Source organism: Loxodonta africana, chromosome 9 (assembly GCF_030014295.1).
Source record: "Loxodonta africana isolate mLoxAfr1 chromosome 9, mLoxAfr1.hap2, whole genome shotgun sequence".
NCBI classification, from domain to species: Eukaryota; Metazoa; Chordata; class Mammalia; order Proboscidea; family Elephantidae; genus Loxodonta; species Loxodonta africana.
Window position 1 is genome coordinate 63,179,279 of NC_087350.1, and position 13,633 is coordinate 63,192,911.

At 49.4% G+C, this 13,633-nt stretch overlaps 1 protein-coding gene across 1 annotated transcript in view; it reads right to left on the bottom strand.

Moving 5' to 3' along the window:
• The window catches only part of COL27A1 (collagen type XXVII alpha 1 chain), a 160,178-nt gene that overhangs the window by 128,933 nt on the left and 17,612 nt on the right, over positions 1–13,633 (bottom strand). Inside the window, exons 5-6 of the mRNA XM_023545013.2 lie at positions 10,799–10,852; positions 105–158 (exon numbers count right to left, since the gene is read on the bottom strand). Coding sequence (XP_023400781.2) covers positions 105–158; positions 10,799–10,852 — 108 coding nt within the window. The remainder of the gene's footprint in view (positions 1–104; positions 159–10,798; positions 10,853–13,633) is intronic.

The following is a 13,633-nucleotide window of genomic DNA, read 5'->3' on the forward strand; positions in this document are numbered from 1 at the left end:
TTTTGTCATGCACAGGCCTTGGCTAGAATGGCTCCCCCAGAGTGGCCGGTTTCCCTAGTGACCACTCCCACTCTTCCCTGAGCCTGGGGTCCCTGGAAACCTACCTTTGCCCCATCGTAGGCCTTTCCTGGTGAGAGCCCCGGGTCCCCTTTCTGTCCCTGAAACAAAAACAATTCCACTTTGGCTGCTGGGTCATATCTAGAGAAGTTGTCTCCTAACACACTCTGCTGATAGACCTGTCCCCCCACTTAAACAATCTCCCTCCATTCCCCCACTCGCACACCTCTGGAGGGGTCTTCTCTGAATCCATTACTCCCCTGCTCTAGCACCTTCCGGAGCTCCCACTGACTGCATGCTGACAAGGTCCAAACTCCTCATTCTGGTGTTCGAGTATTCCATAATCTGGCCCCAGTCATCCTATCTGGATTTTGCTCTCCTTTGGCTAGCTGTACCCACAGATAGGGGTCCTTCCGCTCCAGTCACCAGACCATAACCCACTGCTCAGGCAGGTCTGCATTTCCCTGCTTCCAGCTCCTTGCTAAAGCAGTCTCCCTCCCACCTAGAAAACCGCTCCCCAGCATCATTAGCCAAACTAAACATTCTTCAAGATGCAGCTTGAATGCGTCCTCCCCAACCAACCTGTAGACCTCACGGCCCACAGCACAGGCAAGGAGTTTTTGCACGTGACTGTTGTTAGGACTGCCTCCTAGCTTCTTCCCTTGGGGCTCTCAGACTGGTTCTGGGAGACAACTTGTTACCTCCAGCTGGTCTCAGGTGCCCAAGATATGCCCAACTCCAAGAGGCATGTCTGATCCATTTCAATGTTTTAGTACCTTGATGCTCCCTTCACTGCTCTCTAATTAGGAGAGTCAACACTGACAGCCACTTACATGTGTGTGCAGCCCTTCACAGTCTGCAATATCCCTCTCCTCACTAGATCCTCATGGCCCGATGAGGTGGGTGTCACCGATTGAACTGTGTCCCCCAAAAGATATGTTGAAGTCCTAATCTCCAGTACCTGTGAGCGTGACCTTGTTTGGAAATAGGGTCTTTGAAGATGTTATCCGTTAAATTAACACGAGGTTAACCCAGAATTGAGTGGGTCTTAATCCCATCTGAGTGGTGTCCTTATAAAAGGGAAGAAACACAGAGAGGGAAGATGGCCATGTGGTTATGCTGTAGCGACAAGCCAAGGAGTGCCTGGGGCTACCAGAAACCAGGAGAAACAAGAAAAGCTCTTGCCGTAGAGCCTTCGAAGAGAACATGACCCTGCCAATACTGAATTCGGACTCCCAGCCTCGAACACTGTGACACAATACGTCACTTTGGTACTTTGCTACAGCAGCCCCAGGAAGCTAAAGTTGTGGGCAAGAAAAGGGTCGTGACCCCATTCTACATTCAGGGAAACTGGCTCAGGAGAGGAAATGGGGCGGTCTGAGGCACCTTGAGTTTGTGACTCCCAGACCTGGGCTCTGGGATGTCCTGGGATCTGAAGAGTTACACCAGACCGTAAATGGGACAAAACCGACAAGCTATGGGTCCTCCAGTCAGATTTGAGCATCCTTTGCACCAGGCATATGGGAGGGTCCCCACCATAAGGATCCTGGCTCCTAAAGGCAGGGGCTCAGGAAAAGGGCCCATAGGGTTCATCAGCTATGTCTCCTACAGTGCTGAAATAAGTGCTCCTGGCTGTGCTCCTCTGGTTTGGCCCAAACCAGTTAAATTACTCAGGTAATAGTCCTTTGGAAAGTTGGGCCACCCTGATGTCACCTTCCAAGAGTTCTTGATCTCTCTGAACCCTCCCTTCGTTCCCTGCCTCAACCAGGCCCGAGTAGAAATCCTGAGATGAAGCCCTGGCTCTGCCATAGACTCACGGTGGGGCCTCAGCAAGTCACTTCACCTCTCTGAGCCTCTGTTTCCTCACCTTCGAAATAGGCACATGCGCGTGCACACACACGCTCTCATGCAAGCACACACATACCCCAGCTGGCTTCGCAGGTCTCTTGGCAAGGAGCCAGTAAGATAATGAACATGACGCGGGGCGGGGGGTGTGGGATGTGGTTTGGCCAACTTTAATTAATTTCCATTTGGTTCCTTTCTTTCTCAGAACTCAGATCTGCCCAATTTTGGCTCAGCCAATCTCCACAAGAAATTACTGCATTCTGACCTGGAAAGAGGAGAAGGGAACAGCCTTCCACTACTCACATACTACGCACCAGATATTGTGTTGTTCTATGCATTGTTCTGGGGTCGTGTCTGTGCATTGTTCTGGAGTCGAGTCTATACATTGTTCCGGGGCCCTGTCTATGTATTGTTCTGGGGCCCTGTTCTATGCGTTCTTCTGGAGCCCTTCTGGCTGCTAACCAAAAGGTTAGCAGTTCGAATTCACCAGCCACTCCTTGGAAACCCTATGCGGCAGTTCTACTCTGACCTGTAGGGTTCCTGTGAGTCGGAATCGACTCGACAGCAATGGTTTTGGGCTTGGGGGCAGGGGGGTGGTTTATGCATTGTTCTATGCATCAACCTCTTCAGGCCTCGTAACACCCACCTGTTTCAACTAAGAACAAAGTCTGGGGTTGGAGAAGCTGAGTAGCAGCCTGTGGTGACTGCAGGTAAGAGGCAAAGGCAGCCAGGTTCTCACTCTGTCTGACTTCAAAGGCTTCATTTACAGAACGGAAACCTGGATGCTCCTCCCACACTCCCCCACCCTCACGCCCGCAGCTCCAGCCCTCCAGCCCGCTGCCCCAGGCTACAGGCCAGCCCTTCCCTGCTAGGTCCCCAGAAGCCCAACTCTACCCACCTGAGCTTTAGCAAAGAGATCATTTAGTGAATGGGTCCCTCTGCTAAAACCACAGGCCCTGTGGTCGCTTCTTCTGCAGGACCCCACCTCTGGTATCCACCGCCGTGCACTGCAGCTGCCCCTCACACTGTCCCACCGCAGCGTTCACAAGCCCGGCTCCAATGCCTTTTGTGTCCATGATGCATGGCAAGACCCAGGGCCACACGGAGGATTCCAGTGGCCGAAAAAAGACAGTAGCTCCTCCCCGTGCTGCCCTTGCCCCTTTCTTTCTGCAGCTCATAGAGGAGTTGGACAAGCTTTCAGGGATGAACCTCCACGTACTCTATTTTGTCCTTATACAAAGCGGGAAACTGAGACCCAAACAGATGACAGTCTTGCTCCTTGCCCGTGGTTCTTTACCTAGGTCATTTCTCTCAGCTCTTTCAGCTGCCAGCTCAGTACCTAGTGAGTGATTCCTGTCTGAGCGTAACATTAAACAAATACGGATACTGATTGAACATCTACTATAAGCCAAGTCTCACAATGAATACAGGGAATACCGCAGCAGGGAACAAGACACAGCCCATGCCATGGGGAACTCTGGGAGACACCAGAGAGCTTGGTAATAATAACATGCACTAGTATCTACTGAGTGTTCTCCTAAGCCCTTGACACGTATTAACTCATGAATCCTCACACTAAATCTACAGCATGGCAACTATCATTATCCTCATTTTACAGAAGAGAAAACTAAGGCACAGGCAGGATAAGTAACTTCTGCAAGATTGAACAATTAGCAAGTGGGATTTAGATTCAAGCTGTTTGGCTCCAGAGCCCAAGCTCTTTACATTTCAGTACACTGCAGATGAAAACCTACAATCCAGTGGTAAGCGAAGGGAGGGTACAGGAGGAAGTGGGGGAGAACTTCACCCACACTGAGGGTAAATTCCTGAAGAGTTACGACTAAGCTGAGGCTGGAGGAAGGCAAGGTGGGAGCCAGATGAAGATGCAGCTCAAGAGATGCTTACAGCATCCCCAACAGGGTAAAGGTATGACTTTGGAGATGTAGAAAACTCTCCACCCCAAAATACACCTTCCCAGCCATATTCCTGCAATTCCACCAATGAGAAGTTTAGGAATAAATAAAATCTTATTAGTCATTTACACCTTGGTGAGGATAAGAACCTGGTCGCCAGACCCAGTTCTCCAACCAAGGAGGCTGTGTGCCCTTGGGCAGGCCCCTTTCCCTCTCTGAGTAGGGAACAGTGAACTCTGCCTGGACAAGCTAACAGAGTTGTGTGGGACTAGAAGAAAATGAAGGGAATGTGTTTTTCAAATTGTAAGTGCTATCAATATAGCAGGAATGGGAACTGTGTTGGGCTCCTTTTCTACTGGAGGTAGGGTTGGAAGTTGGGAAAGAATAAGAGAGCTCTGGCTGACTGAGGCTTAGAGGAGGGCTGAGACAGGGGAGGAACAAATCATAAAGGATTACCCCTTGGGTAAGTCCTCTCTGACCCCAAGTACTCAGCACAGGGCCTGGACTGGAGTAGGCATCATAAAATATTTCACAAATTAGCAAATTAATGACTGGAAACAAAAGATAACTCTTCTAGGGCTGGGACTGGACCAGATCTGGCCCCAGTCCTAGAACATTCTCTGAAGATTTACTGGGCCTCCCACTATCACTACTACTATTGTTGTTAGAAGTTCTGAACAATGTAATAAGGCAGGAAAAGCAAATAAGAACGACTTTAAAAGAAAAGAAGACAAAAGTAGGTCCTTCTTTGCAAACAATATGACTGCCTATCTGGAAAACCCAGGAGAACTGACTGAAAAACCATTAGAACTAATCAGATAATTCAGTAAGAGGAATTTTTATAAAAATAAATACAAAAAAATCAATAACTTTCTTCCATAACTAAGAGCCAGCTAGGAAATATTATGGGGAAAAATATTTCATTCACAACAGCAACAAAAATATAAAATTTCTTAAATATAAACTTAAGTAACGTGCAGGGCTTATGCAATAAAAACCAGAAAAGTTTACTAAAAGACATTTTTAAAACAACCAAATTGGAAAACATGCCATGTTTGTAGATAAGAAAACTTAATATTTAAAAGATGTCAATTCTTCATAAATTAATGTATACATTTAATACTATTCCAATAAAAAGACCAACAGAATTTTTTTAAAGGAAGCTGTTAAGATGGGTCTAAAGTTCATCTGGAAGAATAAATAGCCAGAAATATTTTAAGAGTAACAAGGAGAGACACAGAATACCAAAATAGTAAATGTCATATAAAATAATATTTTACTAGCACAAAAATATACAAACAGAATGGCCTAAAATAGACCTGGTCTATCATGTAATAACCAGTAGAAGAAAGTTTACTCGATAAATGATTGACTATTGGGAGGAAGTAAAATTAGAGTCCTACCTCACACTTCCCCATATGGATTAACTCCAGAAGGATTAAATTTTTAAGAGTACAAATGCTATTTACGAAACAGCCAGGAATATAAGCAAATATCTATCTGATCTTAGAGTGGGAACGAAATTTCTAAGTATAAAAGCAAAGTAAAAAACCACAGATTTTACCTACAGGGAGAGCACTCCCCAAACTATCTGGCATCTAATAAATGTTAGTTATTACTGTGAGTCGAATAAAAAATAGATAACGTTCTGTAAAAATCTTCATGAATACTCTTAACAGGCAAACAAACTGTAAAATATTCTTGAGATAGGCAAAGCCTTAATAATCTTAATAGATACATAATTCTTACAAATCAATAAAAAAGACAACATCTTAACTCTAAAAATGAGCAGATTCATAAAGGAACAATTCATAAAAGGTAAAGTGTAACTGCAAAACAGACCTAAGAAAAGCCTGCTTCCTTACAGATGATCATTGAAGCAAAATGAAATCAATAATGCATTATCACTTTTTTTTTAAAGTACCCTCCTCTAATGGTAGTAGAAGGAGCCCTGGTGGCTCAATGGTTAAGCAGTCAGCTGCTAACAGAGATGTCAAAGGTTCAAACCCACCTGTTGGCTCCATGGGAAAAAAGACCTAGGAAACCCTATGGGGCAGTTCTACCCTGTCCTATAGGGCCACTGGGAGTTGGAATCAACTTGACGGCACACAACAACAATGGTAGCAGCAGCATGAATTGGTTCAACCTTTCTAGAAGACAGTTGTTAATAACATGTAGCACTAATTATGTTCAAGGCACTTCTAAATTATCCCTCCATACATATTTATGCGTATGCATGCATATATCTCACTTAGTCCTCAAAACAACCCTATGAGGTAAGAACTATTATCATCGCCCAGTAAGTGGTGGAGCCAGGATTCCAAGCCAGTCATTGGCTCCCAAGTCCATGCTTTTAACACTATATTAAGCTACCCTTTGACCTGATAATTCTACTTTAATGAATTTACCCTAATGAAATAATTAGAAACATGCAAACATTTATATGCAATAACGTTCTCCAAGATATTACTTATACATTAGTAAAAAACTGCAAATGATTTTTTTTTTTTAAAAAAAGAAAACCAGCTATACCCAGTGTGGGGTATTGATTTTGATGGGATGCTGTGCAGCCATTACAAAGCATGGGAAGGGAGCCTGGGTAACAACACAGGGAAATGCTCACAATAAACGCCAAGTGAAAAGGCCAGATATCCAGCCACGATGATGTGAATACACACTGACATATGTGACACAACACAAGGGAAGACCAGAGAACCATGTGGCTAGAGAGGCAGGAATTGCTTTGTGGCTACAAGCACAGGCTTTGGAGTTGCAGAGATGAGGGTTCAAATCCTGACCCTTCCATTTAGTAGTCATATGACCCCGGGAAAGTTACTTAGCCACATTGGACCTTAGTTTCCTCATCTGTAAAATGGGGATAATAACATCTATGCCACAGAGTGCTTACTTTCTTCTTAATACTTTCTGGACTTTTCCACATTTCCTTAATGAGCACGCCCTACCTCAGTTATCAGAGGAAGAGGGAAGGTCGGCTGTGCCTGAGGCCTGAGAACCCCAAGAGGGCTGTTTCCATCTCAGCTCCCACCCCCACTGCAGACCTTGGCAGGCCCTTTTCCTCAGCTCGCAGCCTCCCGGGTTACCCAGTCTACCCACTCCCACCTGCCTGTCCTCGCCCAGTGCTCCACCAAACCAACTGCCATCAAGTCGATTCCAACTCATAGCAACCCAATAGGATAGAGTAGAACTGCCCCATAGGGGTTCCAAGGAGCAGCTCGTGGATTTGAACTGCCAACCTTTTGGTTAGCAGCTGAACACTTTACCACTGTACCACCAGGGCTCCAGAGCCATAGTAATCCTAGCTAATTCACTGCAGACCAAGCAGGTCAGACCAGAGACAGGGCCAGCAAGCTGCCAAGAAAAGAGTGAGGCCAGGTGCTTGGAGCCATAGCACTTGCCACATGCTAGGCACTCCTCTAAGCACCAACACAGACTAACTCAGTTGCCCCTCACAACAACTCTACACCCATAGCCATTGCCATCAAGTCAATTCTGACTCACAGCGACCCTATAGGACAGAGAAGAACTGTCCCACAGTGTTTCCAAAGAGCACCTGGTGGATTTAAACTGCTGACCTTTTGGTTAACAGCCGTAGTTCTTAACCACTACGTCACCAGAGTTTCTACAACAACAACTCTAAGAAGCAGTTATTCTTATTAACCTATTTCCCAAATGGGGAAACTGAGGCATGGGAAGTTCCAATAATTTGCCCATGACCACAGAAACTAGGAGGTGACAGAGCAGAATTTGAACTCAGGCCATCTGGTTCTAGAGTCTGTGCACTAAACCACTGCTCTTTCCTGCAGCAACTACAGTGCATGGATTGAATCAACCCAATGGCTCAACCCTGAGCCTCCACAGTCAGCCAGTATCATCCTCCCAGGGTCCCAGCTGCTCTGCCTCATTCTCAAAGCCCTTGATCTTGACTCTGTAGAAGCTGACAAGCCCTTGTCTTAATGGATTTGAACAGAATCCTCAAGGTGGAATATGAGAAAAGAGGCAGATGGGCTAAAGCCTGGCTCTGGCCAGGACCAGCTGAGGAGTCCCGACAAGCAGGCAGACCCAAAACACAGTCCTGCTGCTCTGAGGCAGTGGCCTGGACAAGCCACCTGGGCCCTTTGGCCGTCACTTCTCTGTGACCTCACGGGAGACGAAGCTCCTTGCCTTCACTCTTTCTCCCTTTCTATCTCCCTCAACCCACCTGTCTCTCCCACCCATACGTCTGGCAGGGGAAGCTTCATCCCACAGGCCATCAGTCCTGCGGGCTCTGTGTGTTCGCTGGATGAACGGTGGTCATGGCGACACAGCAGCTGAGCCACTCCCAGCGCAGGCCTTGCCTGTTTGGCTCACGCCCCATCAGCAGCACATAGTAGGAGCTCGATAAATGTTTGTTGACTGAGGAGAAGGGTGGATGCATGGCCTCAAGAGAAGATTCTGGAAGCAGACACCATGCTGAGAGAGGAGGGACCAGCACTGCACCTGGGGGAGCCAAGCCCTACAATCCTACCAGGTCAACTCCCAGGCCCAGAGGGAATTCAGTGAAGGGTGAGGACACTTTCCCCAGAACGCACATTTTTGAGCAAATACACAACATTCTCATTTACTCTCAGCAAAGTCATGAATTCCATTCAAGGAGCCCTGCTTTAACCTCCTTGTGGCCACGTCACAGATCAAGGGTAGCTCAGGGCTCAAACCTAAGCAGTCTGGGGCGTCCCACACAACTGACCTGACTTAGGGCCACTTCTGCTCACCCCTGGGCTCCGGGCCAAGTGTCCAAGCAAAGGGCATGATTTTTCCCTTTGGTATGTTATGTGAGTCTCAATAGTAGAAGCAGCCTCCCCTTCCAGTGTATCTGTTATCTGTTATACACAGAAGCAGGCTCGAGTCTTATCCATGAGGCAGAGTCCACAGGACCCCCCCCCCATGTGGTGGCAGGAGGACTCACCTGCTAGATATAAGTCACAATTGGCAGCCCCAGGGCTGCTTTTCAAAATGGAGGGAGAAGCCACTGGTAGGGCCTCCTCCTGCCTCAGTGTATCTGCTGTGGCCTGGGGCTGAGGGCCTGCAGGGCTCGGCAGGTGAACGGGGCCAGCACGGGCCAGGAGGAGCTGAGGGAGCACCTGCTGCCACAGAAGCAGGGGTCAGTCTGGGCAGGAGGCCCAGGCCCATCTCAGAGCAGGCCAGTGAGGGCATGTTTCCTGAGCAAACTCGACAATTCAAAACAGCTGCTCATGCCCAGCATCTCCATGTACCTGTGGCCTGGGGCAGCTGAGCCCTCTACAAAGCAAAAATCTCCAGAGGGGCTCCCCTCTCTCTGCCTGGCCCATGGCAGCAGGTCTCGCTGCCACTTACTAGAGAGTGTCTCGATCTGCCTCAGTTTCTCCACCTAGATATGGGTACAACAGCTCCACTCGTTGCTTTCGGTCTTTAGGGGATCGAATGGGACAAGCCACATAAAGTACATGCACAGTACCTGGCACACAGTAAGGGGTTAATATATGGTGGTTATTACAGACAATGCTTGCGTTGTTAAAAGCCAGAGTATCTCCAGGCACTGCTGGGCACCAGCTTCCTGAGGCTTCTGGCACCTGCCTTCCAAGGTGGGAGCCCAGCCAGCCCTTGCCTTCAGGGGCTGAGGCCGATGCTCTGGCAGCGATGTGCAAGGACGATGTGCCCATGCTCAGGTCACATGTCTGAGTTACGCCACAGAGGACCCCAGATGTCACTTGGCTTCCCTGTGACACAGGCTGGGCTTGGAGGCTGCCTGACCAGGAGTGCTTCCGTCCTTTCATGGCCTGCCCTGTGCTCCTTTGGCACAGTCTCTGATCTCTTAGCTTCCCTGACCTTGCACTTCCTTCCCTCCTCCAGCCATTCCTTGAGACTTCCTTTCGCCGGGACATAAATGTCGCTGTCCCGGCTCTTCTCTTGGCCCTCTGAGCTTCTCATCCCACACACCTTCCCTGGACAACCTTGTCTACTCCCTGTCCTCCGTCTAAGCTCCAGGAACTTACTGTTGAGCTTGAGAACTGGAATTTCCCCTGCAATCGTCAGAGCACCATCTACTAAGGGCTCAGCTCTGTTGTCTCATCTACAAGTTAACCGGAGTATTCCAAGAAGGCTCCTTGGGGAGGAACATGGAGGCCCATAACCACCTCTGAGCTGGCCACCCTCAAGGCTCTATCTCCAGCTCGGAGCACGCCTGAGTTTCAGAATGTCTGTCCATGAATGATCTCCACCTGGACGATCTACAGGTTCCCAAATGCAACATCACCTGATCCCTTCTCCTGGGTCCCAGGTCAGTCACCCAGTTTAACGCCAGAGAGTCACTTCCCTCATCTGCACCTCTCACCCATCACTGCGTCTTCTCTACCCCACCTCTATATGGGGAATGCACTCACTTATCTCCTTTCCTGCCACTGTCCCCACCCACTCCCCCGCCCCTGTCTCGGCTGGCCCAAGTTACCCTCATCTCTCACCTGTGTCTCCCTGGGCTCCCTGTCTCTGCCCTGGTCCCCACCCCAATCTATCCTCCACACAGCATCGGGGGATCCTTCTAAAACACAATTTTCCCGTGTCCCTCCCCAGCTCAAAAATCGACACACCTCCCTGGGGTGTATCTTATAGCCCAGTAAACCTTATGTCCTTAGTCTGATATTCAAGGCCTCCCTGATTTAGTATCAAGTTCCTTTCTCTCTAGTCCCCTTTGAGGACCCTAGGTTCTGACTGTCCTCCCCCCAGCCCCTCCCAACCAGAAGCTAAACTCATGATTCCTCACTGTGTCTCTGGCCCTGGCACAGGACCTAGCACTCGAAATTTGCTCAGGGAGTGCCTGTGGCATGGCTGGGAATCCTGCACAACGACCCTAGAGCCTCCCACCAGGGCCTGCAGGCAGAGCCCTAGATGTGGCCCCCAGCCCCCGAGTCTACTCCATGGTCATGGCCCCAGACCCCACATCAAATACTCACCTTGGCTCCAGGGAGGCCTGGGAGCCCTGGATTTCCATAAGGCCCAGGAGGACCCTGAAAGAGAAAAGGAACAAACTGGTGAGAGAAAATAGGAGCCATTCCCATTCCCTGCAGCAATGCCTAGCATCTTTCACGTTCTTTCTGCTCGCTGGTTCAACTTCTTCTCCCCAGGCCAAGCCTTCATGATATTGTCATGGTAGCCTACTCCTTGAGAGGGTCCCCTTGATGGCAGGTCCTGTGCTAAGCACTCTCCACGCATGATCTCATTTTATCCTGACCCTCAGCCAACGAGGAAGGTGCTATTATTACTCCTGTTTTGAAGATAAGAAATTCAGTGATCACAGGGGTATTCTAACCGACTCAGGTCACCCAGCTTCTGAAGGGTAGAGCTGAACCTCAGCCTCAGATATGTCTGACTTCAGAGTGCAAGTCTTCACCCTGGAGTTTTACTGCCTCTTCACACTGGCTCAGCCTGGCCTCGTTAGCCCTTCCTTAGTCTCAAACCACACTTAACTATATGCTCCGCTCCAATATGCCTGGTACTTTCTCCCCTCATCACCTTTGCCCATGTTGCTCCCACCTTGTGAAATGCCTTTTCCATTCTTCAAGGCCTGACTCGAATGCCACCTCCTCCAGGAAACCTGCTTGGATTTCTCCAGCCTGGAGTAGCCTCTCTACCCTTTGGACTCCAACTGAACTTTTATATGAATCCTTGGAGTAGAAAGCTAAATGAAAGGTGCACTTGACCTCTTCTGAACAAAGGCTCACCCCTCCTATTGCTAGAACATGTAGTAGGAGTTCTCCTTTAGCCTCCTCTAAGCTCCAAGCTTGCAGAGTCCTCAAGGGACCATGGAGCAGCTGGAGGACTGGACCCTGAATGTCAAAGGATCTTGGCCAAGGCCACACAGCAGAGTAGTGGCCAAGCGAGGATGGGGCTTGGGCCTTTTGGCTTGAAGTCCAGAGCTTATTCACCGTGCTGGATTTTCCCAGGCCATACTCAAATCCCACTACAACAGCTGGGTCCTGTTATGTCCAGTTTGTCCAGTAAGGGCCCTGGGCTAGAGGCTTCCAGCCGGTAGTGTAAACAGAGCCCTAAGAGTTGGGTAATGCATGAAGGTCTTTGTCCAGCAGACAAATGACCCAGGAATAACCTGAGGTGTTGGGGGTGGGGAAAGGCACCTCCAGGGGTCCACTGGTCCCCCCAACACACAGCCTCTGGACACCCTGCCTTCATCCCTGGCTCTTCTCGACTTATCTGGCTAGCTGAGTATGAACTTGCTTCCTTCCGCCTGTTCCTGGGCCAACTTCCCAGCTGCAGCCTGTCACCTTTCCACTCAGGCACCTCCCTCTTCCCTAATGCCTGAACGGGGACCTTCCTCTTCTCCAAACATGTTGAGAGCGAACAGTGTTCAGAGCACCCTCAGCCTGGGAAATTCATACCAATGTCACGTGGGATCCCCCGTCTAAAATAATCGGCCACCCTGCCCCCCTCACAGCATCCCACTGAGCACTGTCTCCTGGTGCATGAGAGTAACATGGAAGTGTCAAAACATAGTCCCAGTTCTAATCCTCACCCCACCCCACAGGCCTCAGTTTCCCCATCTGACCTAGGAGTGACTTGGACCCAGTAGTCTCTAAAGAGCCTGGGAGACCTCAGGTGCTGACCCCAGGCAGGCTCCTGGGGTCTAACTTCAGTGTTTGGCCTGAATTGGGGAAAGGTTGGGCAGGGGTGTTTGAGGAGGGGCACCTGACGCCCAGCTACTCCAGAACCAGCCACGGGCTGTGCAAGGATCAAGAGCAGCTACCTCTTCCCAGTCATGCCCCCAGCTGCCCCACAGATGGTGGGCCAGAGCGCTGCAGCTTGGAAAAGTGGGGGCCTCCTGCTTCCCTACCCCCACCTCCCCACCCCTCTCTAGCCACTGCCTTGCAGAGAAACGAGGCACATAGTTGACTGGGAGCCAAGCAGACTGATTCTATAAATGCTGCAGCCCAGAAAGTCAGGCTGGGGGAGGGCTCAGGGATTCCTCAAGGCTCCTCCACCAGTGGGCCTGGGGAGCATGTGGAGGTGGCAGGGTGCCTGCCACAGAGCTCTGGGTGACCCCAGGTAAGGCTCTGCCTCTCCCTGGATCCCAGAGTCCCCATCTGTGCAGAGAAGAGCTGGGATTGTTTAATCCTGGTGTTCTATTATCTTTGGAATTCCGTGATCTATGGAATTTCCAGTCTAGAAACAGGATGATGGGGGGCGGGGGTGTGCAGACAGAGAGCCCGAGAAGGATGTCAGGAGAGTCATTCACTCACTTGTGGAATTTCAGAGCCAGGAGGAACCATGGAAGTGCCTTACCATAACCCCCAGTTTTATAGATGTGGAAACTGAGGCCCAGAGAGGGGAAGGGACTTGCCTGACATCACACAACTCTTTGGTGGAAATGTTCTTGACTCCGAGACTAGAACTCTTTACAGTCATTTCCCCAGTCCCTATCACATGCAGGGCACCCTGCTAGGCGTCATGCAAGAGAAGAGTAAGCAAGGCCTGTCTCTGCCTCGAGGGGCTCAGTTGATTAAACAGAAAAATTAGCACACTCGATGGCTAAGATCGTAGGCTCTGGAGTCAGACTGCCTAGATTCAATCCTGTGGCCTTCAGTAATCTTTCTGAGCCTCACCTGTAAAATCGGGGTAATATTGAAACTTATTTCTCAGGATGGGTGGAAAGATTGGATGAGATCACACATGCACAGTTCAGCAAACAGATCTCAGTGGTCATTCTTAGTACAGACAGTGATCTGTGCTACCCAGAGGGACAGGTAAACTGCTGCAAGGAGCACTGAGAAGGGAGC